The sequence below is a fragment of the Melopsittacus undulatus genome, chromosome 5 (assembly GCF_012275295.1).
Source record: "Melopsittacus undulatus isolate bMelUnd1 chromosome 5, bMelUnd1.mat.Z, whole genome shotgun sequence".
NCBI classification, from domain to species: domain Eukaryota; kingdom Metazoa; phylum Chordata; class Aves; order Psittaciformes; family Psittaculidae; genus Melopsittacus; species Melopsittacus undulatus.
The window spans coordinates 26,732,246-26,758,781 of NC_047531.1; the positions used below are offsets into that span (position 1 = coordinate 26,732,246).

Genomic DNA, 26,536 nt, shown 5'->3' on the forward strand with positions numbered 1-26,536 from the left:
ACTTTGCTTTCTGAGTGGAAGCAAATGGAAATGTTTTATTTGCAGAATCTACCAAATCAGTGCTTTGCATTTGAATGTTTAGATCACTGTGCTACTTTTCTCCTTCTGCAGATTGCCAAATCGCCCTATTATTAATACTGCTGTAGTGAGCACAGCTATTCACAGTGATGGGGAGCTTCCTCCCAACTTGGTGGAAAAGCCCGTCATAGTGGAGTATGCCTTACTGGAAACGGAGGAGAGAACAAAGCCCGTCTGTGTCTTCTGGAATCACTCCATCACGTATGTCTCCTACTTGCTTTAGACTTGTGCGTGGCAACTGTCTCAGTAGCAGACAAGTTCTTCACAGGAAGACAATTCTGGAGAAAACCCCTTTTTACTCATTCAGCTGGCAACTGATTTCTGCTGGAATAGAGCCATGGAGTCATTTCAGCCTAAGATAGATGAAAATAATCATCATAACTCCTCAAACAAAGGATTAGCCATGTGGTTTTAGCAAGCACAGTGCAGTCATGTCTCTCTGCAGGGTTCATTTTCTCCCAGAAATAATAATTCTCACCATTTCCTTGTATTTGCTTATGGTTTTTGCCCACAGATGTATGTCTGGACAGGCATAGTCCACCCCCAGAGCCTGAATTGATGGCTCCTCTGAGCTTCGTAAGTCAGGATTCTCATTGCCCCATGCCCTGTTTTTAGAAGGGATCTCCAGGAGATGATTGAATTCCTGTTTTATTCCAGTGACTGGACAGGGTATATGGCAAACAGGCACCCACCCTTGGTGCCTCAGCCAGGGCCCGTGCAAAAAAATTACAAACCCAAGTTTACATGCTGGTAAAAGGGAGGCCTGGGGTTTTGCAGGCAAAGTTATGTGGGTAAAGGTTATAAATTTTTGAATCTTAAATTTTTGAATCAAAAGTCATCCCAAAGACAGTTACACTGATAAGAAGCAACTTACCTTTCATTCCATCAACTATTGTGCATGTGTTTTCATTTGGTTTAGTGAGGAATTTGAGAGAGAGGAAGTACCTTCTTTGGGTCCTTAAACTTCTTCCAGTTGTTAGGAAGAAATCGTGCTACATAAGCAGAACTTAAGGAGGGAGTTTATTACTCTCTAGGAGGAAAGTGTGAGGCAGAAGACAAAATATTCTGATAATGGCTCACTTAGGTCTGTTGTATTCAGCAAAGTTAAAGATACAGACATGTTTTTCTTGAAAATGTGAAAAATGTTAAGACCTGTATATGCTCATAGGTGTTTTATTTATGGCATTGTGCAAACAGCACAGTCCTGTTGGAGGTATTTCAAGGGTGTGGATAAAACAAAAGAAAATGTGTTGAGAATCACTACCTGCTCTGCATGTTATGATTTCACAATATTGTAACTATTATATATATAATACAATTTCCAACCATAAAGCCAGGTATACAGTGAGACGATGATGTTGTCTGCTCAGGGTAAGAGAAAGAGCTGTAATATGTTTCTTAGAAACACAAAAGCTCTAGTAAACCTGCAGAAAAATACATTAAAAGGCAATATCCTCTGCTGGAAATAAAAGAGCAAACTAACCTAGGAAATGTTTGTGTCCTATTCAAAAGCTTCAGGAGATATGTCATTGAAGGGGTCAAAGAGGCACCAGAAATCTGTTTGCAGTAATAAACTTCTCCATTTGCCTGCATGTGAAGTAGTGTATTTGCTTGTATGTACAGATGATTCTGCCAGTTATGAGGGAATGGCAAGTCCTTGTTCATAAATTTTTAAACATTGTATGGGCTTGAATAACTCATTAGCTTTCAAGTGATTCATCTATTAGCTATTTGCTGGCAGCTTCAGTGGCATTGTGTGTTACATCTTTCTAGAGCCACAGTTGAAAAGCAGCTCTTTAACTGCAGGTAATGAAAGAGTTTTTAAGAAGTGACTACTTTTCAAGAGAAAGTGATACTAAAACTGCTCAACAAATATTTTATTGCTGAATTAAAAAGATGTCCTATCATGTCTAATTAAAAACTCTTTCAGTAACTACAGACTATTTTTATTACTCCTTAACTTCAGAATAGAATAATTAATATTGATACAAAATAATTTCTGAAGCCACTGGAGTTAAACAAGGCTGCACAGGGAAGAATTTGTAAGGGAGCAGCTCCTCCCCAGTGTTAGTACAAGAGATCTCCAAATATGAAATATCATTCACTGGTTTTAACGCTTTCTTGTGTACTTTTCAGAGGAACATTATAACAAAATCACATTATTGCTGAAACATATTTCATATTAGAGCTCTGCAAACAGCATCTAGGTATATGGAAATAGATATGACCAAAAAACATGTATCTCTCTGTGGTTTTGTTATTTTTTACCTTTTCAACAACCAGTTTGCTCTGTGCAATCACTTCCCCGTATTGCTTGTATGGTCACTGACCCAAAAGCAATCTTGAAATATTTTTAACTCAAACCAGCTTGTTCTAAGCCCAGCAAAGCCAGCTGTCATGTCAGAAACTACTTCAGCTGAAAGCTTTTTAAGTTGATGATACTCCTTCAGGCAGGTGACAGCTATAAATATTTCTGTCTTGGTGCTTACAGTCCTCTCCAATTGTGGAGCAAGAGCTGTCCCAGAGAACGATAGCAGCGGGAGGTGAGGGGAGGTCAGAGGATGGCTCTCAGGAATCCCTTTTCTCCACACAGGGTTGGTGGTTCAGGTGCCTGGTCCTCCAGAGGGTGTGAGCTGTTTTCCAGAAACCAGAGCCATATTGCTTGCCAGTGCAACCACATAACCAGCTTTGCCGTCCTGATGGACATTTCAAAACGAGAGGTCAGTGATGTCAGGCTCAAGACTTTTGAGGTCTTTGGGTTTCAAGGGCTTGTTTTTTCAAGGGCTTTGGTTTTCAAGGGCTTTGATCTATGCTTTGAGCATGACTCGGAGCACTGTCAGTGGATTGATCCCATGTTGCCGTGTGTTCCCCATGCCTGATAGCACGCATCGTTCAGTCTGCTGAAAGAAGCTTCTTACCTGCTTTATGCGCCCTCTGAGTGCTACCCATACACACTCAACAGGTAGAGTGATATAGCAGGTGGCATCTTCCACTTCTATTAGTCCTACAGCATATCTGTATGTTGGGTCAGTAGTAATGAAAACATTGCTATTCCAAGTAGTACATTTTATTGTAGGAAAAAAAAAGGAAAAAACTTACAGAATTCCTGTCAATCTCCTTCTGCAGAATGGGGAGGTGCTTCCTCTGAAGATCGTCACCTACACAACCGTATCCATCTCACTGGTGGCTTTGCTGATCACCTTCATACTGCTGGTCCTGATCCGCACACTGCGTTCCAACTTGCACAGTATCCACAAAAACTTGGTGGCTGCCCTGTTCTTCTCTGAGCTCGTATTTCTCATTGGAATCAACCAGACTGAAAACCCAGTAAGAGTTACTCTGTGCTTGTTGCTAAAATTGTCATCAAGCTTTAAACTGGGGGGGAGGTTCATATTGAGACTTCTACCTGCCACTTGCTGGGTATGGGGCAACTTACTACATCCAAGAATCAGTAGGAAACCTGTTACTTTGCTATATGCTTTCTAGCCACAGTGATCATTGGCTTCAGCCTATTGTATCTGTTGCCAGAGCTTAGTGCAGGCACCTCCAAGCATTGTGCATGTCAAGAAACACAAGCTATGAACAGGCTGAATATGAGATATACACCACATATGAAATGTGTGTGTTCTGTACAAGGATCTCATTGCTATCTTAGCTGTGTAGCATTATATCTAATGTGGCTGCTGATTCTTAGTAGCACCAGTCTCAAGGAGAAAAGCAGGCAAGAGTTCCAGCGCTGCCAGGCTTTACAATTGCCTGTACCAACAGGCTGTAGACAGATGGGGGATTACATGCAATAAAAAGTATGTCCTTGACAGATACGAAAAGTGTTCAAATGTTATGTTAGGTATTACTTGAACATTCTGAAGAACATTTATTTTCTAGAAATCTATTGCTGTACATATTTAATCTAAATTTTGAGAGGAAAGTACAATCTTGAGGTGAAAATGCACACTCACAAAGAGCCATGCTGATTCCACATTGTCTAAGCAGCAGAAATGGGGAAAATGTGACTACATTCAATGAGTATCATCACTGTTATGGTAATGGCACCATGGTGCCTAACCATACAGCCTCAGTTGCTGGGTAACTTAAGCCTAAAGTGTCACCTGGATTCTAATACCCATTTGAGCTATAACGTACATTTTAGAAAGTACCTGACTTTGCCGAATTTCAGCTTGCAGTAACTGAGTGCTGTCAAGACCTTTTCCCAGTAAATTTGAGAGACCTCTCGTATAAAAATTGTGTTCCCAGGAAGCCCTCTCTTTAATAGTATTTCTTTTGGAAAACTAACTAAAATTAAGCTGCTCAAATTCTTCAGTTTCCAAGATTCAGGTTACTCTTTTGCTTTTATTTTTTCCTGGGCTTTCTTTCCCACTTTATCCTTTGAAAAATTGTGAATGCTAAACTGGATGAAGCTCCCAAGCTGCTAGTGTCATGCCTGGTCCCATGTTCCAGTTCATCCCTGCACCAGGAATTCTGTTCCCTTATCTGCTGCTATGTTGAGATCTTCTGCAGTGACCTCTGGGATATGGTCTCACATCATGTGTGACCCATGTTGTCTTTGGTTCATAATATACAAGCTTGCATATTAATATGACATGATTCAAATGAACTCACCTTGCCATTTGATTCACAGCATGCCATGTAACTTGACCTTTCTCATGACTTCTTGAGCACACCACTCATTTTTCACTGCATTTCACTAGCAAGGAGTTCATACTTTTTGACTTCTCTGATGTGAATACTGAGAAGCAGGCAACCAAGCCCACATCCCTGCAGAATCTTACCAAAGTTGTGCGGTAGATGATATATGCAGATATTTTGTAGTATCATGAAGCACCAAGTAAAGGTTTGTAAGAGAAGGAAAACAGCTCATTACAGCAATACCACAAATAGTAATGGTTGTACTTGGTAAGATCGTTCTTTTTTTGCTCCTTCTCACTTCCATGCTTTGGGGCTCATGGTGTGATGATGTCTTGTACTATTATGAGGACTTAGTGAAACACCCCATAGCTTTAACCCACTTAGAAAGATTTTTCATTTACAAAATGTATTTCATGCAGCAGAAAGCCACTCCTTACAGCCTACTCAGTCCATTTGAGAAGTTAGGAGGGCTATAAGCCATGTCTGCTTGAGACAATTATTCATCTGTCTGTATGGAATGAGAGTTGTCTAACGAGTCATGCACTGATGAACATAAAGAGGTAAAGAATGCTGGAGCACAAATAATGCTGCGCTGCTTGGCACCCAGCCTGGCTTTTATGGGTTTCTGTAAATTAACAGTCACATTTCTGGGTGAGGTTTTAATCTTTCTCTGGACTATTGATAGAAAGTGATTTATTTTCTTTCTTTTTTCTTACCTGAAAAAGGTAATGTTCAGGGCAGCAGTCAACTCATATGCATGTGGGAGTAGGAGTGAAAAAAGCCCTGCTTACATAGAGGGAAGAAAGGTCTTTCATTCACTGAGCTGCATTTTCTATAATGCTTGGTGTTACAATAAAGCTGATGCAGTAAATGAATCCAGAAAGTTGGCAGTCTTTCTATGATTCCTTTGCACAGCAAAGTTAAACAGGGAAACTTATGTTTCTGAGCATTATACCATGAAAAAAACCCACTAAAAAATCATGCCAAAATATGAAAGCAGGGTCAGTGCTGCATGGAAACAGAAGGTTCCAAAACACAGTGCAGAACATTTTGAAACAAAAATTAAATGGTTACACAAAGTGGTCTTAATTCAAGTTTATCAAGAGATTCTTGGCAAAACCCTTTAGATTTGTTTCTGAAAGGAGAAAGTTAATTGTGAGTCAATTCAGGTGTCAGATGCTTGTGGTCATTCCTGTTTTCATCCATCAAACTGTGAAGTTGGGAGGGAAAGCTGCTTAGCAGATAGTACAGAAATGCAAGATTTCAGAGTAGCCATTTAGTCGCAAAGATGACTTCAGCTACCAGTTTGCTCACTGTAGTTGTTACTCCTTGTCACACTGAGGACCCTTGGTCTCTTTGGTTTCAGGATGTACTTCACTTCTGCTCCTCTCAGCCTGGCAGAGCTGAGTGGTCCACTTTGTTCTGCTGGCTCAGGGTAAAACCAAATCCAAGCCTGGGGTCTGGAAGGTCCAGATCCCCTTGTTCCTAGCTAAAGATGTGAACTGCTCAGCCAGCACTATCCTGCTTTCTGTTTGTCCTCGTGACTTCTGTGCCTGACTGCAAGCTGCGCAGCCTCAAGACGACGGTAGAAATGAGCATTTCTTGACCCAGAATATCTTACAGCCTGGTGCTTAGAGGGTTTTTCTGCAGTGGATGAGAAGGGGCTGACCACCCTGCTTGAGCCAGGGAGAGCCTAGAAACCATTTCCCACTTCCTAGTGAAATACTCTGATGCTGGGTAAAAGACTGATCTGCAGAGTAGGTGGTGATCTGCTTCTTTTGCATCATTTTAGTCCAGTGATAATGACCAGCCATCCTCCATGACTTGTTGAATATAGATGTGCAAGTTCTTCAGTCTTTCACCAGTGAAGAGCAGAGCTGCAGGGACAAAAGAGATGGCCAAAACCTTTCCCTATGGATGCATCCATGCTTTTGCTTCTCAGTATATTTTGTGTTTAAGAGAGTCCCAGAAAACACGCTGTAGATGAAAAAGACTTTTACAGACCTAAGACACAGGCAAAATGGTCTGCTGGTCTTAGGTTAGATGGGAACATTACATAACAGTTTGCCTATTTTTGAGGCAGATATTTCATTTAGCTGAAAAGAAAATTCCTCAAAGAAAGGACTTTGGTTAAAGTCTACAGATCACCCATTGCTCATGTTCAGCATGTTCACTTTTCTTGGGCTGAAGCTTCATGGATTTCTGTCCCCAGAAGAGAAGTTTTTCTGAGCAAGGACTTTGTCAGGGGCTGGTCCTAAACTGAAAACCTAAAGATCTTCTCTCAGCTCCCCTCCACCTTTGCCAAGCACAAGGAGAGTTTCTTTGTAGTTTTTTTTATCTACTGATACCAGGCACAAAACATGACCTACTTGGAAACAAAACAAAACTGTACCAAAATAGCACACTTCCTCACAGAGAAATATTTCTCTCTGGAAAGTATGAGGTAGCAGAAAAACCCATAGGATGGCCCACAGTTTGAAAATGGGAGACACCAAGTCAGTGCAGGGTTGAGCATAGCTGTTCTTGGGAGCAATATGTTGGCTTTGTAGTGAGACCAGTTTAGCTGATGCAGTTAAATATGCTGTGGCTGAATTCAGTGTGGTGGCATTATGCAGGCAAGACTCATATATGAGGCAGGGCAGAGGGTCTGCAACCTTCATAGGAGCATCCTCACCTCCTGCTCTGAACTCGGGGCTGTGTCAGCCCTGCCCCTCCTGCAAGCAGAAGGAATTCAGTCAGAATAACCAAAATCCTCACTTCTACAGGAAATACACAGAGAAATTAGCCACAGAATGGCCAACAACTAAAAACATGGTGGTTTGATAAGGTAGAGCTGAACCAGACACAGAACAGGCCACATGGTTTAAAAAAAAAATAAATTAAAAAAGTTTTCATATAAACAGCTTTTCTGAAACTGAAAAACTTCATTAATGGCAGTGTATTTTTTCTGCCAAAACCTCTTTATTACACTTGCCTTTAGCTGCACGGGGGTGCCAGTGACTCACCGGATTGTGATTCAGAAAAGTAACTCTAATAGTGCTGCACTTTCTCTTCTGCAGTTTGTGTGCACCGTGATTGCCATCCTCCTGCATTATTTCTACATGAGCACCTTTGCATGGATGTTTGTGGAGCAGCTCCACATCTACCGGATGCTGACTGAAGTGAGGAACATCAATTTCGGGCACATGCGGTTCTACTACGTTGTTGGCTGGGGCATTCCTGCCATCATAACAGGTACCCTCAACTCCCCCAGTACCATTTTCCTTCCCTTCCCTGCTAACTTCACTGGCCAGATTCAGGAAAGTTACCCAATCCAGGCCAGCTATGGATGCACTTAACTGCTGCTGTTGCTTCAGTGTTTTCCTGAAGGAGGGCAACACCAGCTCATGTATAGCAGAAGTCATTCTGAATTTGGCAGATCTGTGTACCACTGCTGCCCCAGTTGAAGTGATGTTGACAGTTTTACAATAATATAAGCATAATCGCACACAGATTAAACCAGGATTTGATAACATTGCTTGAGAATAACAGTATTTTAACAACTTGCCAGTAATCTTCAGAGATTTTTTTTTCCTGTGCTGGTACCTCAGGATATAGACACATGGTCTCTCAGGGAGGAAGCTGCAGTGGCTTCAGAACCCAGTGCTGCCCTCAGGATATTTACTGCCCTTCACTGGACATTCCCATTGCCTACCCTCAACCAGCTGTAAATGTTCCCTGAAAGGGATTTCAGCAGTTCTGTTTTATTTGGCTTAAAAACGAGCTGGGAATACTCAAGCAGCCTTTTACTTCATTTTAGATACAAAGGCAATAACTTCTAGTTAAGGAAAAGTAATGAAAAGCTGGAGGCAGTAGTCTTTTAAACTGTTCCAGGGTGATCCACAGGAGCACATCCATCTCCACCCTCACCATGCTTATTTTTGCAATCAGACATTTCCAGTGCAGCACATGGAGCTTTGTTAATGCAGGCAGACAGCTCCTTGGGAAGTGCGCTTCACAGAACAGTTGGTGTGGTTTTTGGTTCAACTTTTTCAGCATGTATCTGTTGCCATATGGGAAACCAGATCATAGGGAGACAGTTAACTTTTATCCAATTACTTTTATTTTTACAGATAACAACATACTGTCAGCAGTGGCAGGGGTTTAGATGTCTCTCAGGTCAAACAAATAATATCACACTTGGAAAAATATTATGGAAGAAGTTAGACTTAAAAATATGTGGGGCTTTTCCTGTGTGACTTAGGAAAGTGTAATACCAAAACATAGCATAGATTAGTAGAGGTCAGTCCTCTCTCTGGAGAACTGGTTAAGTAGGTTTTCCTATATCACCTCATGCATAAATAGTTTCTACTTCTATGAATCTATCCAGAACACAGTGGAAGGGACAATCCAGAAGGCTTTGCCACTATAGATGTAGCCCTGACATTTTAAATGGAAATGGTCCTTGGACTTCTGAAATGTTTCAGACCTGTGTAACTTTTATCAGTACACACAGGACTACTGAGTACATTTAGAAACATCTAAGTGAAATCATGTAATTGGCAGCATCGTTCCTAGCAGAGGAGCAGTATTATCATTAAATAGCAATAAACAATTTGCATTTCAGAACACAACTTGTTAAAAGACTTTTGTCAGAAGGATTTTGTGTTTCATGTTTAGCTTCTGTCCTGAATTTTATATTAATTCAGTTTCTCAACAGCAGGGTTATGCAACCTAAATCTTACAAGTACACCATTTTTACATTTTTCTACTTACATATTGTTCTCTGTGATATGGAACTATTTTGCACTTTTAAAACTGTGAGTTACAGCCTCATGTTGTCTCCTGTGATCTCTGAATCTATTGAATTTGCAGTCCATTGAAATGAAAAGTCAGATCCCTATTACTGAGCAAGTCAGAGGATTTTGTAAACAAGAATAAAGCAAACTAAGCCTTTAGTTTGCCCTTCCGGGCTTAGAAATCATCTGAAGAGAAAATTGTTTCATCATAAATAGCACAATGTGGGATTTCTTGCCTCTGGATAGCTCTGTTACTGTACGTATTTTAAATAAGCTTCTGTTATAAGTTTTAATACATAAACAGCAAAAAGGCCCCAACTTCATGACATGCATCTTAAACACAATTTCTTTTAAATTGCTTTGTGAGAGAAGAATTGTGTATGCTTCTTAACAGTACAGAAGCCTAGGTATGGGAAGGAATGTTAGTCTTGGACATCCAGAGGGCTTTTATGTTTTATTTGACAGATAACTATCTAGCCCATTCCATCATTATCAAAGCTGTCCTGAAAAAAAAGTGAACCTGCAGTAGCAGTGGCTTTGCTCTGTTTCATTTGTTTGGTTTTTCTATTTTCCATATTCAGATTGACATTCATTTCAAGCTGGGACATAGTGGTCCTAAGACATCTGTGATGGGACCAGGCTACCTGCTGAAGGGAACCTTGACCTTAGGAGAGGGGGAAGCCTAGTAAAATGTTTACATAGTGAACAGAGAAGAACTCCAACAGAGAAAAACCACATTTAATCACAGCACAGAAAAGCAAAATGCCATGAATAAAAATGGGATAGGAGTTGGGAGAAGGCCATCCAAAGAGTGTGAATCTGGAATATTTCTTCATGGAGAGTGATAATGAAACATTTTAAATTTGCTTTAAGCTTGCTTATTTTAAAATGTAGTTTGAAGTGTCTAGGACAGGAATTTTATTATTTCATTGTGTCAGGAGCAAAGGGTTGGATTTGACACCCAGCGGGACCTCTCCAGTTCTGCATGTCTTCATGGCAACACGCTAACTGGTTGGCATATGTGTGCAGTAACTGCTCTGCCATGGAGACTGCAGTGCTGATGTTAAAACAGATTCTTACATTGCCCTAAAACCAATGCCCCCAGAAAATGTCACTTTCCAGATCTGCTGAGAATACTGAGCAAGGTGCTGAGTCAGGAAAGTAGCCTGAGTCACCGGCAACTGCTGAGCCTTCAGGAGCTTAGAAGGGTTAAAACATGTCCCTCCTGCAGCACCTCCCCATGGCAGGCTCTTGGCACGTCCTGGGATGGCTGCTGGTCCCCACAGGATGCTTGGCCATAGGACCAGCCCCAGATCCTGCAAATGTCAGTGAGCTGTCACACAGCCCACACACTCAGTGTGCTCAGGACAGCCAGGCTGCAGCATTTCACTCATGTGTTAGAGCAATTCTGTGTATGACAGATTGGATTGGATTAATTGGATTAATTCTGCCTTTGGGTAAGGTGTTATTTCACATATTGTTGACTGCAGTAAAATTTGAACCATGGACCTGAAGACTGCAATTTGCCCCATTTGTTTTATAGAGAACTTCAAGGTAGGATTCTGAGAATGAAAAAATGTTTCTGTCTGCCAGTTACCCTTAGAGCCAAATGTTTGGTCAAACTGTAGTTTAAGTCCCACTAATGGGGAAATCAAGTCCTGGGAAACAGACTGTGTCTATAGAATTGCATCTGTATAAAATACTTTATGGTCCCTTAATCATTTATGGCTAACTCTGAATGGCAACTTCTGAAGGGGGTGGTAGAAGGGCCAGTGGGAGCAGGGAGGGAGACCGGTCCTACCTCGTTCCACATTTCAGTGAAAACAGATCCAATATCCTCTGTTTGCCAAATAGCCAGTTTACTTTCATAGACCATAGGCCTGTACCAGATGTGAATATTGGCTGTGGGCCAGCTTTGAGCAGCAAGAGTGAAACACAGCTACCTCTCCCTTTTTCAGTGTCTTTTCATCCAAGCATACAGGCTTCGGTTCAAAAAGGCTTTCATTAATGCACATGAATTCCTCCAGAGAACAGCACTTCCATCAGCCTTGGCTGCCTCCTTGATTTAGGACATACGCTCAACGCAGTAGGTTGCACCAATACCCAGACAACATGCTGCAGCCATTTACCATATGTCGTTGGCCATAGGCCTTGTAGGGATCAATTTCTGTGTCTTGAAGAAGGAAAACCTCTCCAGACATGATACACCTGACTCAAAGGGGGAAAAAGGATCTTTCATAGGAGTTAGAGCTCTTTCTAAATGTAGTTTAAAGCTCTTTCAATACAGCTTTTAAACTACATGTGAAAGGGGAAAGGAATAATACCAGGCTCACTAGAGATAAGCCTGGAGGTGGCATACTAGTGTTTGATGGATGGTTTGCTAACAAGGTCCTTCTTTCCACCATCTCAGTGGAGGTATGGGATGGAGATCCACATTCCACGTGACAGCAAAGATGCAAGGGTTGTTGTTGGGTTAGAAACCACAGAAGAACCTGAGAATGGTCACACAGGAACTAGAGTTTCTCCCCAAAAAAAGGTGGAGGGATCAATAGCCCAGCTGAATCACATCTACACCAGTGTATGCAGCATGGGTGACAAAGAGGAGCTGGAAGCCATTGTGCAGCAGGAAAACAATGATACAGATGCAATCATGGAGACATGGTGGGATGACCCATACAACTGGAGTGCTGGCAGACATGCTTACCAAGCCACTTTGCATCATTTCTCAGCAGTCCTGGCTAACAGTGGAGGGCGCAGTTGACTGGAGGTTAGAAAATAAGACAGCCACCCACAAGAAGGGCCAGAAGGAGGCTCCAGGGAACTACAGGCCTGTCAGTGCTGGGGATGACACCAAATTGGGTGGGAGTGTTGATCTGCTGGAGGGTAGGAAGGCTCCACAGAGGGAATCTGGATGGGCTGAACTGGTGGTCTGAGGTAGCGGTATGAGGTTCAACAAGGCAAAGTACTGGGTCCTGCACTTGGGTCACAGCAACCCCCATGCAATGCTACAGGCTTGGGGAAGAGTGGCTGGAAAGTTGCTCAACAGAAAAGAACACAGGGGTGCTGACTGACTGCTGCTGAACATGAGCCAGCTTGTGCCCAGGCAGTCAAGAAGGCCAACAGCACCCTGGCCTGTATCATCAATAGCGTGGCCAGCAGGGCCAAGGGCAGTGATCATCCCCCTGTAATGGGCACTGGTGAGTCTGCACCTATAGTACTGTGTTCAGTTCTGGGCCCCTCACTGCAAGAAAGACACTGACCTGCTGAAGCGTGTCCAAAGAAAAGCAACTAAGTTGGCGGAGAGTCTAGAGAAAAAGCCCTGTGGAGGAGGTGGACTTGCCTGTTAATGGTTGGACTCAATAATCTTAAAGGTCTTTTCCAACCTAAATCATTCTATGATTCTGTGATGTTGCAGGTCAAAGACAGCAGTTCCAGTCCATCGCCATATGGGTGAGGTGTAGGTCACCATATCAGACAGCACTGTAAATCAGCAGGTGGGGGCTGAACTCAGAACCTCCCTTAGAATTGTCCAAGCTTGGAAAAATAAAACAATAAAAGGAGTGTTCTTAACTCAGTTGCCCTGGGGGCCGTAGCAAGCTCCATTTCAAACAGCACTGAAAGCAAGGTGAGGTACCTGAGATAGCAGCTCAAAATGAATCCCACCTGAGCTCAAGCAGTTAACTCCTGTGAGTTCCCAGCTTCCTTTGTCTCTGGTGCTATTTTAATGACAGCAAGCTCACGGCAGTTAAGAATGCACTTATTTGTTGTAGCATTGACATCTCCTCAGTTATGATTCATGTCATTCAGCTGCATAGGCTTATTGAAATTCCTCAACATGTCACTCACCCTCAAGGCTTCATCCCACTGTGTATGACTGTAAAACTGTGCTGAAACAGAATTAATCTGGGACTTGCATTTGCTGTCATTTCTATGCAGCTGAATTTTGTTCTGGTAGGCAAAACTTGTAGTACTGTTTGATAAGGAGTGACTGATGTAAAGATTGTGATTTACAGAAATTTTATTTCAATATTTGCCTTGATTTTGACTTCCCAGACTGTCCTGGTGAACACGTTTTGCCACTTGCGTTTTGTTTGTCAGACAGTGATTAGAAAATGTAGAAGATCTCAGCAGCACCTTTCTGATGTACTTTCTCTCCATGTTGTGACCCAGGGCTTGCTGTTGGTCTGGATCCACAAGGTTATGGGAATCCTGATTTCTGCTGGTTGTCTGTTCATGACACCCTTATCTGGAGTTTTGCTGGGCCCATCATAATTGTTGTAGTTGTAAGTATGGTGAAGTTGGCATCCAGAGCTCTCTTTTCCTTACTGCTGCCTTTTCCTTTATGTTTTGTCAAACAGTACTCATAATTCTAAGCAACTGTATTCTTTACATTTGAAGCCAATGTACTTGAGATTGTCTCAAATAAGACATGAGCTAAGCTTCTGAAAATTAGGGGGCTGCTTGCCAGTGTGAAGCTTGCTTGTGGAGCAGTGGCTGTATGACCAGAAACCTACTTATTTTTCCTCATTTGCTTTCTTCCATGGAGAAGTATTCAGAGGAATTACCACTGTGTAGTTGGTATGTTACTATATTCTGATATTGTGGTTTGACCCAGCTGAAAGAAGACGCTGGGCTGAGTGGACTCTGCTCTGGACAGGGACAGACATTCCTGACTTTTTATCTTTCATTCAAGCCTCTTTTGTACAGGGCCATCTTACTGTGTTTCATCCAGATCAATTCTCAGGATGTTCTTGACTATGTTGGCTTGAAAGGAGATTAATCTAGGAATTTACAGACCTATAAATTAAAGGAAAAATATTCTTGGCATCATGAACCATTTTAGGATAAAAATTGCATTTTCATTGAAAATTGAGCTCTTAACAAGTGTACAGAAAGAATCCATGCTGTTATTTCTATTTCCCCTTCAGATAAATGCTGTCATCTTTATACTAGCAATGAAGGCATCATGCAGACGAAGGCAACGCTCATTTGAAAAAACTGGAGTCATGTAAGTTTAGGTCCAAAAAGCTGCAAAAAAAAAGTTCTGGCCAGGAGCAATAAAGGGATGGAATTGCCTAAAACAAAGTGTTGGAGTAGGAGATAAAATGGATATTTGGCAGAAGCAAAATTGGAGTTGCACCTACTCATGGGGTTCCCTTGGAGGCTCTGAAAACCTCCACCATGATGCTCTGCACCACCAGCAAGTGTAGGCAGGAGAAGGAAGGGGAAAGGGAAAGGTCTGGTGTCAGATGATATCATTACAGTCCTTACAGATCTTTCACCACACACCCTACTACACTGTCACTTTACCTCTACCCATGCCCAGGTAGCCTTAATTCTGGGTGTTCCCATGCTGATCAATGGCTCAGAAAGGTCTCCCGTCATGAATGCCTGGGTTACCAGCCATGTTGTCGCAGAGACCCATCTCATGCTGAGGACCAGCCTCCCCCAGCCCTATCTGCATGGGGTGAGCAGAAAGCCTTGCAAGCTGCAGCCTGCCGCCTTCCCGAGCTGCTGGGGCAGCCTGTTCCCTTTAACGTCTGTTTTGCCCAAAGCTCAGAATTTACCTGTGAACTGAAACATGATTAGCTAGTGGCAGGACAGACCCCTTTATAGTTTCACTTTTTTCAAATAGGTAGCTGTATGAGGTTTCAAAAGGCTGCTTCTAGCTATTTATTCAGCCCTGGCTGCTGGGAAATTTCTTTAAGTTTCTTTTTAAAATCTCCCTAAACAAATGGAGTATAATTGCTACTTAATGGCAAGTATTTTACTCATAACACAAACCTTTTGCCACTGGAATTGTAACAATCTTTTGAAAGTATCTGTGGAAATAATGTTCTTAAGTAAACAAATGTACCCCTGGATCCAAAACCTTGAGCTGTAACGTTGAGAAGGCATGCGAGAGTGAATTTGACAAACAGAAATGAGACATATGCGTCCATTTACCACCCAGATCTCTTCTGAGAGTCAACAAGGCTGAACAGCATGGGCCTGGCAAAGAGCTTGGTCTGTTTGAAGAAAACCTTGGAAACAAACTTGAAAAGAAATCACCTTTTTTTTAACCTGAATTTGCTAAATCTTTGAGTAGTGCAGTGAGAGAGTTGGGAATGGGGAGCTGCGGAACACTGCACTGATTTTCCCAAAGGGCCTTTCCAGTTGCCAAATAGTTGGGCACATGACACCACCCAGGAAGAGCAGGGAAATTGGGCTATACTCTTGTATCTTGTCATGCTGCAAATGTCTGTGTTTGCTTTACAGCTCTGGGCTGAGAACAGCATTTGTGCTCCTGCTGCTTATCAGTGCCACGTGGTTGCTGGGGCTGATGGCGGTGAACTGCGATGTCATGATGTTTCACTATCTCTTTGCCATTTTCAGCTGCCTGCAGGTAAGTTGGATGGTGTCTTGTCCATGGTAGACCTCAGTGAGCATGCTGCTGCACTCAGACCTCAAAAACCTGCTAAACATGAGCTGACTTAGGATAACAGAGATGTTAAGGACAAATTTTGCTCTCTTTTCTCAAGGAGAAGATTTTTTCTACCAAAACAATAACTATGAGTAATTACATCTTTCACCTTTAGTCATTCTGAAGTGCTCCGCTATTAAAACTTGTGACAGATAAATAACAGTAGGGAATTGTACTTCTGTTTTTCTAGAGACAAAATCTGTTACTGTCTTCTGTGTGCTCATTGTTAACAGTTGTTCTGTTGCTATCACAACCAAGAGACTGGTTCATTTTACTGAGAGTAAATGGCTAAGAGTTCAAGGCTTTCACAAATTCAGTTACTGTTTAAGGAAATTAGTCAAATAATGGTTTTCAAATACAACTGATTGCATTAAGGTTTTACTGGGTTGCTTGTCCTAGTGTACACACTTGTTGATTAAAGGTGCAGAACGTAGTTATCTGTAAGAGACCTGGCATGGAAGTGGTCATGAAGCTTCAAGTTGGTCGTTATTTGAATGTGACCAAGGATGGCAGTAACTGTTATGGCAACTGCCTGCAGTATTAAGAGAGGCTCCTGCTAGCAGGTCACTCTTGTCAGCTGCAGCCCAACAGCCACAAATTGTAGCCAAGGAGAAAAGAAGTCTGATGGGTGTTCTCCAGAGATGAGTGTCCGTGCCCTGGAAGCACACCAGATAGGCCAGCTCGGAGCAAGGTTATTTTGCTGCTGTAACTGGTGTGCTCTGAAATAACTACACCTCCTCAGGCTGTAAAACCAGGCTTCCAGAAGTCAATTTAATTTCTATTAAATTTCTATTAATTTCTATTAAATTGAATATAAACCTGATGAGAGGGAGGGAAGCCAGCAGCTGGAATTCTCCAAACTTGCCTGGTATGTGGTGTTTCACGTCAGTGCCTTCTTTGAACTTGTATTTTTAGAGACATTTATGTGAGTTTTATTAATGAATAATCCCAAAGTGCTAATGCCAGCTAAGACTGCTTGTGTTTGAATGCTTAGAAAGTGAGCTTGAAGTTGAGTTACTCTAGGTCAATTGCTTTGTCTGAAATCATCCTGTGATGTTGGTACAGCTGCAACTTCACGAGTGATTGGCTTCTATATACTATATCTCCAACCAAAATTGATAACAATTTTGCAGCTGCATGAATTCCCTCAGAGCAAATACATCTGAAGGCACGCACGTGCGTGCCCCCTGCCCCCAGCAAAGGCTGTGAATGTGTGTTTCTGGAAGCCAACAACTTCCCAGCCCTGGGGATTTTAATGATTTTCCCACCAGGAGGTATGGCTGAACCAAGGAATATATGGGGCAACAGTTGGGACCTCTCTGCCCACAGTATCTCTCCACATCTCAGAAGGCTTTCTGAAGTTCTCTCAGCAAAAGTATTCAGGACACTTACCACAGAAATTCCCAATTTCCAGAGGTTTTCGCTAAAGGCTGTGATGTTTTTTATGTGCTGCTATTGAGTTTGTCTTATCATCAATGTAATAAAATCTTGGTACAAGTACAACCCTGAAACTCCCTGCAGCGTCTTCCAGTGGGTGGGACACAGAGGTCCCCACTGGATATCTGGAGAAGACAGTTTCTTCCCAAATGATGAGGGAGCGTGGCACCTACCACAAGCTCAGCTCTGTAAATCCTGGAGGAACACATCTCATTTTGTATGTTTTCCCAGGACTTACTCACATTTGAACTTGGAAGCCAGTTATGAAGAGATCCTAGGAAATCAACCAGCACCATTTCCATCAAAGAGAATAGTTATTGCTATTGAAATCATGGACTACAAACTAGAGTTCAGGGGTTGTTTCAGAACAGCTGTTCTCCAGTATCTGAATTTGCAGTTTGGTAGTAATGGATCAATTACATTTATTCTTCTCTCTAAAATGATCCAGGGGCTGTTCATTTTCTTCTTCCACTGCATATTCGACAAAGAAGTCAGGAAGCACTTGAAGAACACTTTAACTGGGAAGAAGCCTCTTCCAGATGATTCCACTGCAACAAGAGCTACATTATTAACCGTAAGGAACAAACACTGGGAAAAAACATCCCTTTAGTGGTAAATATTACCTAAAATGAACTTACAGATGACTTGTCCGTAATTAAGTGAACTTTCTGACTGCTTCCAGTCACCTGTACAAAGATTACTGATGGCCTCTCTCAGAAGCTTTGACTGCTATTTTAACTAGAACTTTGGAGAATAAAGAATTTTCTTCCTCAGCATCAAAATCCACTTGGTTCCTTCAAAACTTATATTCACGGGTAATGTGGGGTTTGGTAGGATCATTCACTGTTGTTTTGTGTCTCTTTTTTCCCCTTCAGCGCTCTCTGAACTGTAACAACACATATATGGAAGAGCCAAATATGTATCGCACAACCATTGGGGAATCCACTGTCTCCCTAGAAAGCACCGTCAGGTCAGCCAAGAGCCACAATAGCTACCTTGCTTATATTCTCAGGTAATAAGGTGGCAGGTGCATGGCTTTCAGGTGCTTGCCTTTCACTTTTCATTGCTCTTGTGGGAAACAGAAATGTCATGGTTTAGATGCCTCTTGGTTTATGTCTTAACAATTCCGGTTTATGTGACTCTCATTTTCTTTTGCCTGCATCTTTGGAGGGGAGTTCCAACAGTGCAGTGGTTAACATAACTGCTATGTTAACAGTATGGGCTGTGCTGCTTGCCTGTTAAAATTCAGACATGTCTCAAGGAGTGTAATTTAGCTTATTAACTTCGGGCTGTCTCAGAGTGTGGTTCATGTGGCCAAAGGCAGACAGCTTCATTAGGATAACCAGTGTCTTGCTGTAAAAGTGACCACATTGACAATCAAGCAGAGGCCAACAAGCATCCACTGCAGCTGTCTGCATTTGGCTGGAGGACTCTCATCTGCATGTTTGCCCTGTTGTTAAGAACAGTGAAATGACCAAGAAAGTTGTCCTGTGTTTTTATTCTCAAAGGGATGAGGCTGCTCATAAGCTCAGTGGAACCTCAAGTCAAGCAAGGGCTGGTCAGACTGAAGCAGATTCCTCTATTTTCCATAGGAATCCCTCAAAATCCAATGGTAAGAGCTATTTCTAAATGCTTTGACCCAGTTGTGCACTTTCCCCTTCTCAGCACTTTTTGAGAACAGTTAGTTTGACCTGGAGTGTCTCGTTCTCGTTACGCTCTTGGCATAGTGAGCTATGCAGTGGCTGCCTTACAAGGGAATCCTGGAATAGAAATATCATGTATCTGCTTCTTGTGATGGTTCAGTTTTAATCTGACAGCTGTCACAGCTGTTGACAGTTTCTGGCGTCCCCTTTCTTTCTCACAAGTTATGTGCTGTTGCTTTTCATTTTTAATTGGAGATCTTTTTAACATTTGAGACCTTGAGGCGATATCCTCCTCTACTGCTGTGTGTTTTGTACAAAAACATGAGAAGTGTCTGTTGGCTGATTTCCTTTCATTTGGGTCTTGACGTTAAATTTTGTTGCCTTGTAGCAGTTCTTTATTTTTTAAAGTGCATTTGCACATTCTTGGTATTTCAAGGTACCTTGGTTTGCCTTTGTGTTGTGTTGATTGAGATCCTACAATTACTGTTCTGCATAGCAAAAAGTGCTCCCACTGTATTCTGCACCTCCCACGCATTAAAAGGTCCTGCCCACTATCTGACCCAAGCAGTTGTGCTTCCCATATTACTTAGATGGCTGCCACAGCCCTTGTGAATTGATCCTGTGTACACTTCTGGATGTAACCCTGGCATGGCCTGAATCATATGCCTGTCTTTTCTTTCTCCTTGTGCGCTTGTCAGCTAGACTTGTTTGGCTTGGGTCCACATTCATTGCTGTGTTTCCCCTTTCTGCATTTGTAGAGCATGATTCAGACTCCGACAGTGAACTGTCCCTCGATGAACACAGCAGCTCTTATGCCTCCTCCCATTCGTCAGACAGTGAGGAAGATGGGCTTGAGACGGAGAAAAAGTGGAACACATCTACTTCCAAAAATAATGAACGTGGCCCACTCCACAGTACACCCAAAGGTACTCCCAGTGCAAGGGAAGAGCAATAGGTTTATTCTAGTCTGCACCTTTAGAACAGATGGGACAAATTTGCCTAACTACCATGTGTCTGAGACAACATTCCTACTGCTGTGCCTTGCTTCTGTGGAGAAGCTTCTTGTCTCCAGCTTAGAGACTCTTTTCATCCCAAAGGCTTGTTCATAGGGGTGGCTGAGTGGAAGTAAAAGGATGCTTGATCAAATCAGGCAGAGTGGGCTTTGCAGGTGGGTCCCTACAGCACTTGGGAATGGTGCTACCCAGCCAGCAAGGTCTCATATGAAGAAAGAAGAGGAGGAAAAATCTGGTCATGAGCAAGAAATACCTGCTTCTCCTCATGAGGTACAGGCTTGTGGATTTAGTGGTGCTGGGGAGGTCCTGGCACTAAAGAGCTGGAGGTCATTAGCTGTTAATACCATGTGGCAGGATGCAGGCATTTCTAGGCATAGTTCATCTTGTCCTAAAGATTAGTCAGCTTTGACGGATGAACATCTAGGCTGTGTGCTTGTACTCTGCACAGACACAGCACAAGGTGCCATGGGTGCACTTACCCTTTAGAAACTAACGTCGTCGAGGAGGATCACAAGCTGAGGGGCAGGTTTGCCTCATATTTCCCCGTGATGAAGCCGGTGCCTTTGCTCTGAGAAGGGTTTGGACACCCTGCCACCCTACCAGGTGTGTTTTGTGGGTGTCACTGCACCCTGAGGGCAGTGCCAGTCCAGCAAGGATCACCTGCAGGATTGTTCTGGTTTGACACACTACTCCTCCCCAGCCACAGGCCACAGGACTGGCTGGGCAGTGATTGCCAGATATCACACATATCAAAAGTGGTTTTCTAGCTAGTGTTCTTTTACATTGCAGTTGATACCCTTCCCAATCATGTGAAACCCTATTGGCCCACAGAGTGCATGACGGCCAGCGACAGCGAGGACCCCGGCGGGAAACAGAAACTCAAAGTGGAGACCAAGGTCAACGTAGAGCTTCACAGGGAAAACCAGGTGAACCACAGCAACGAAGCACCGCAAGACAAGGAGAACGAAGGGCAGCAGAAGGAGAACAGACCTCTGTCCCTCCAGAATAACCAGCAGCCAGAGCAGAGGAAAGGTAATGCAGCCAACCTCCCCTCACAGCCAGACAGGGAGATTAGAGGGGGGCTGATGAGCATTAATTAGATCATATGGTAGCTCTGTGCTTCAAAACTCTCCTTATCCTCTTTTCATAACAGGCATCTTAAAGAACAAAGTCACCTACCCTCCCCCACTGGTGGATAAGAATATGAAGAATCGACTGCGGGAAAAGCTGTCAGACTACAATCAGAGCACAATCCCATCCAGGACTGCTTCCCTGGGGACAAATGATGGGGTACGCTCTCCCTCGGACTCGGGGGTGACAGTAAAGAATGTTCGGAGGGAGCAGTCTCGAGACCAGCTCAATGGCATGGCCATGAACGTCCACGTGGGAACAGGACATGCTGACACCTCAGACTCAGAGTAAGTGCTAGAGGGTGAACATGGAGCAACATTTCTTGATGCATGTCCACTAAGACCAGCAAGGGCTGTTGTGAGGATGGAGGAGGGTAGAGGAGGAAGACCCTAGTGATGAGAACCCCTGAGGATGCCCAGTGTTTTGGTGGGGAAGGGCAGCATGGGGGGTGTTCAGCTGGGCAGAAGGAAACTAGTGCTGGGACAGGAGATCCAAAGGCTGCAGAGAAAGTGCCATGGCAAGCTATTGACCCAAAATTACCAGGTGCATGGTTCCCACCTGCTGCATTGTGATCACTGTGCATATTTGCTGTTGTAAACTAAATCAAACATTAACAAAAGGCTGGGCAAGCTCTCAGCAAAAGAGTATTCTCAAAACCTCATTACTCATCATAATCCATACATTTAAAATGAGGACAACAGCCATATATAAAGTCTGTGCAAATATTTTACGCATGTAGTCTCATTTTTTACTACCACACATAATAGCCTCATTCTTTCTCCAAACCAAGAGAAAATTTCTCATGCAGCTTTAACTCTTGACATGTCCCACCATGCTTTAGACACCCCTGTTGTCTGGGTGTGCAGCCCATTCCCAGCTCACTATAAAAGTACATTTTTGGGATGCCAGGAACTGGCTGATGGGATATATCCTGGCCAGAGCTGTCTTTAACAAGCTACTACCAGGTGTAATACAGTCATTACTGGAGAATAAACAGCCAACTTGTACTAAGCAACTGTTTTATCTCCGCACTTTTTGCCTAGTATAAACCTCTGCTGTTGGGCAGCAGATTGCATGAACCAATCTAAAATACCGGGTTTCTAACAGCTTGTGAGCCTTGCATCTTCACCAAAGATTAGCCAAGTACAAACCCCCACCACAACTTCTTCTAAAGAGTGCATCTCTTGTGTACTACTTGAAATTGTTTCTCCACTGGCCTTCCCCTCCAGGGCAGCATCGCCCTTGCAAGGGTTGTATTGGCAAGGCATGACAACCTCACAAAGCATGAGCCCTTCCTAAGAAGGATGGGTGGTTCGGGGGCGCGGTTTGCCTGTGCCTGTGTAACACTGAGCCTGCATGATTGCTTCTTCTCACTAACAGAGGCAGTAACGAAACTTCAATTTGAACCATCAGGAAACTGTGAGCACTGCTGGTGGTTCTGGACCCCTCGCTGCAGGGCTGCCTGCCCCGGACTTCATCGGAGTGGCCGTGTAGCGAGAAGGACGAGGTGGGCATTGATTCCCACATGGTTTCACATTATGGCAGACTCCTGACTGCTCACGTCAGAGACACAGTGCCTGGACGTTCCTGCAGTAAGGCTGCTGTGTGGTACGCTCCCTGTGGCACGAACCCTTGCCTAAACCCATGGAAATGGCCACAGGGATGCACTGTGAGGGACGGATACCTGCTTACAGTGCGGACAGTGCTGCAGGGGTTGCTTATTACTCGGGAGAACCAAGGAAATATATGTTATTATTATGCTGGACCTGCAGTAAGTCAATCCATCAGCCTGAAGACAAGTGCCAGGGGACATCTCTTGGAGTTTTCTCTGGCTACAGTGTGAACCCTTCGGCTTGCTGGGCTCTAGGGAAGAATATCCCACCAAGTGTCCTTTTGTTTCTATGCCAGCATCTCTATCCATCCCCCTATGGACATGTCGTCTTAAGAAAAGAAAATCCTTTATATATATATATATATATAAAGTGTAGATACTTTTATATATTTTGTATGGTGTTGCTAAAGAAAAAGTCCCTTTGTATATTTTACATTTATACTGATCTTCTTAATTTGATAATAGGAAATCAATTAAAAGAGGTTTTGATATTTTTTATATGAACATTGCACAATTTTACTTGAATTTGGCATTTGATAAAGTAAGGGAGGTTTGCATGGAATCCACCTTAAGACTGCAGTTTTTTCAGAGTAATTTGGTAAAAATTAAATGGAAATCCATGGCTGTAATTTACAAGCTTTGTTGACAGGTTTTGGAACACTTTCAGGACACAGTATGTTTTCTTTGTAACCTCTTCTAAAACCCACCAGAAATGTTTTGCTTTTTCATTTCTTGGTGTTTTGACCTCTTCTCTCAAGTGCATTGAAATGTTAAGCAACTGGACTTCAGGACTAAAAATAAGTCATATCTTTGCCTAAGATTTCAACACAGTCTTTTTCTGGAAGAATTCAAATTCTTACTTGCCTTACCAAGACCAAGAAAAGAGGTGGTGTCATTGTATGGTAGGCTTTACCTTTGGCCTGGCTCTGCATGTTCTAAGAAGAGGGCTCTCCTCCCATGGGACAAGTCGTGCCTCAGACACAGTGTTTTAGTTTACTGTTAATTTCTTTCTCAATGGATGCAACATGTTGCTAATCAAAGCAGAAATAGGAGTCTTTAAGAATGTCCAGGTTTCACTGCCCAGCTCTTTGACAAAGCCCTATGGCCTCCTTGGTGTTTCAGAAAGCACATGGAAGGCCTAAGGCTTCATGTTTCCCATAAAACGTGCTGGTTTCACAAGGATAGGAGAGTTAAGTGTGGCCTATCCACAATCCTCGCCTTCCTGCAGTGGTTTGCAAGAAAAGGAATAATAATAAGTTGTGAAAAAGTTGGCATCCAAAATCTCTGCTGGCAGCTCCCCATGGTGGGAATACGTAACTCAAAGGGCAGCAGTGGTGTGGCTGTGACCTGCTCTCTGCCACTGAGGCTTCAGGAGCTCCTCACTTTGTGAAGTAGTCCTTTTGGGAAAACATTGGCTTTTGTTTGTGTAGCTGTGCATGTGAAAGGGAAGAAGTAGAAAATCAGGATAAATAACATGGAGGAGTTGAGATAAAAATGAAATAATACATATTGTGATCTCAGTATCATTATATTGCCATGCATTTCCAAACGTATTGAGGAGGCCTTTGGAAGAGGAGAGGGAGGAAGGATGCTGTTCCTTTAAAAATGATACGACATACTGTGTGACATTTTCTGATGGGAAAAGGTTCTGAATGTGCTAAGGGTCTGGCACGTGGCTGTGTGCTCAGGCGTTGTCTATAACCCACACTAGCTGTTGTTACATCTGTGTATGTATATTTTGTCCCAGTGAGATGTAGGTAGTTTTTATTTTGATCACAATTGTTGCAGTAAATGAGGGTCAGTTGTATTAATGACAAAATAAAAAAAAATTAAAACTATTTTTATGACTTTTTGAAAGCTTTATGGCAGATTAGACACTGGAGGTTGTTGTTTTTTTAACAAATGTGTATTTATTAATGTGCAGAACACTGGAATTGCAGCACAGATGAAAGGAGAATTTACAATAAATTAAGAAATTGTTTTTTGAACTTGTATTCTTCCTCTGGTGTTTATTTGAAGTGCAGTACTGAGGGTCCGAATGGCATCTCCCAGGGTTTGGAAAGTAGCAGGAGGGGGGACATACAGGTATCCATCACTCTCTTACCAATGGAGCAGAGGCTGTAGAGCAACAGCCGCCAGCGCAGCTGCCTAAGGGATGCTGCCAGCCCCAGGTTGTGTCTCATAGAGTGTTTGCTTGGGATGGACACACATAAACACACACACAATCCCCCCTCCACCCCATGCATTGGGGTTTTCAGTCCAGACCTTTGCTATTACATCTCAGAAACAGTCTGTGGAAGAACACCCTCTGCTACCCAGAGCAGAGCAGACCACCAGCAAAGCACTGGGTTTAGAAAAGGAGGTTGGAGAGAAGCTAGAGGAGATGAGGCAGCCAGCCCAGGCCATGAAAGCTGCAATGACAAGGACTTTCTTGGCTATGTTCTTGTCTTTCTCAAGACAGCTGAGGCCAAGCTGTGGTCTTGCGCACTGTGTACTTTCCAGGCTGTGGTGCAAGTCTGTGTTCATGCCTCTCACAAGGAGCAGCAGTGACCTGCACGTGTCTGCAGCTTCCTGGAAATAAAAGTGTGTTCCAGTATCATCCAGCCAGCTTTTCCATAACTGTTTCTAAGCGGTAGGCAACAAGCTGGGAGGGGGTGAGGTCAGGGGCAGAGCCTGCTTACCGTCATGGTTGAGGGGCAAAATCAACAACAGGACCTTCACTTTGCAAACAGCTCTGCCAAAACTTTCCAAGTGAAGAACAGAGGGCTGGGGCTGTGTTCCTGATAGATATTCATATGCTCAAGGAAACAGCAAGGATGTGAAGTCCTGTGCATGTGTAGAGGGCAGCTGAAGCAGTGAGTGCCTGTGTATGATGTGTTTAAATGCAGTGAAATTATGGATGAAGTACCAGTGATTCCAGCACCAGTTCTGCTGGGTGAGAAGCAGAAGACACAAGTCTTCCCCCGAACCTCCTTAGCAAATGCTTCACTGCTGCTATTCGTAAGGGAAGACTTTAGAAAAGCAGCAGCAGGGAGAGCCCACCCCAGCCCCTGCAGCCACCCAGTCCCCAGAGCCAGCCAGCACCACAGCTGTGGCAGGAGTAAAAGGGTGAGGGTAATACAGCAGTGAGACAAGCTCCATGTGCAAGGCACCAGCTCATGCTCGAAGCTGGTGATGCTGGTCTCAGGCAGAGAACCAGGGCAGCTCCCAATGGGGCTCCCAGTAAAGCCTCTGCAGCCCAAGGCTCCTGCATCAAGCTGGAAAATCACAGAGCAGCAGGAGCAAAGCTCCCAGTGCTGGTGAGTGCTTCCCAAAGCCAGCTGGAGGGTCTGCAGCAGGAAACAAACAGGTGGGTTCTGTAGTGACACGATTCCTCAGAGACAAAATCCACCCCATGTCTATGGCACATGGCAAGCACCCACAGTAACACAGCTGTGTTAGGGCAAGCACCTTGAAGGTACAAAACAGTGTGAGCAATCTTAAAGCAGCTGTTTTCCTAGTGCATGCTTATTGGATTTAAGGAAATAAAAGCAGAACCTACAGTAGTCATTTCATTAGTTATAAGAACAGCTCCCAGAAGGCCAGTAGGTTCTACAGGGGGACAGAATACCTGGTTTTAAAGGAAATAAATATCTCTTTTGCCTGGATCTGTTCTACATGGTCCCTTCAGGTTAGGAACATCCCACTGAATCCAGTGCAAAGAGCAGTAGCTGCAGCTAGGAGGCAGCGAAGTG

At 43.3% G+C, this 26,536-nt stretch overlaps 1 protein-coding gene across 1 annotated transcript in view; it reads left to right on the forward strand.

The window, feature by feature from the left end:
- The window catches only part of CELSR1 (cadherin EGF LAG seven-pass G-type receptor 1), a 163,928-nt gene extending 139,132 nt beyond the window's left edge, over positions 1-24,796 (forward strand). The window contains exons 22-35 of the mRNA XM_034062830.1: positions 112-279; positions 2,672-2,798; positions 3,205-3,405; positions 7,785-7,959; positions 13,674-13,786; positions 14,432-14,511; positions 15,762-15,888; positions 17,852-17,977; positions 18,279-18,415; positions 18,912-19,015; positions 19,805-19,972; positions 20,849-21,091; positions 21,213-21,477; positions 22,571-24,796. Coding sequence (XP_033918721.1) covers positions 112-279; positions 2,672-2,798; positions 3,205-3,405; positions 7,785-7,959; positions 13,674-13,786; positions 14,432-14,511; positions 15,762-15,888; positions 17,852-17,977; positions 18,279-18,415; positions 18,912-19,015; positions 19,805-19,972; positions 20,849-21,091; positions 21,213-21,477; positions 22,571-22,595 — 2,059 coding nt within the window. The 3' untranslated portion in view covers positions 22,596-24,796. The remainder of the gene's footprint in view (positions 1-111; positions 280-2,671; positions 2,799-3,204; positions 3,406-7,784; positions 7,960-13,673; positions 13,787-14,431; positions 14,512-15,761; positions 15,889-17,851; positions 17,978-18,278; positions 18,416-18,911; positions 19,016-19,804; positions 19,973-20,848; positions 21,092-21,212; positions 21,478-22,570) is intronic.
- Positions 24,797-26,536: the final 1,740 nt, after the last annotated feature.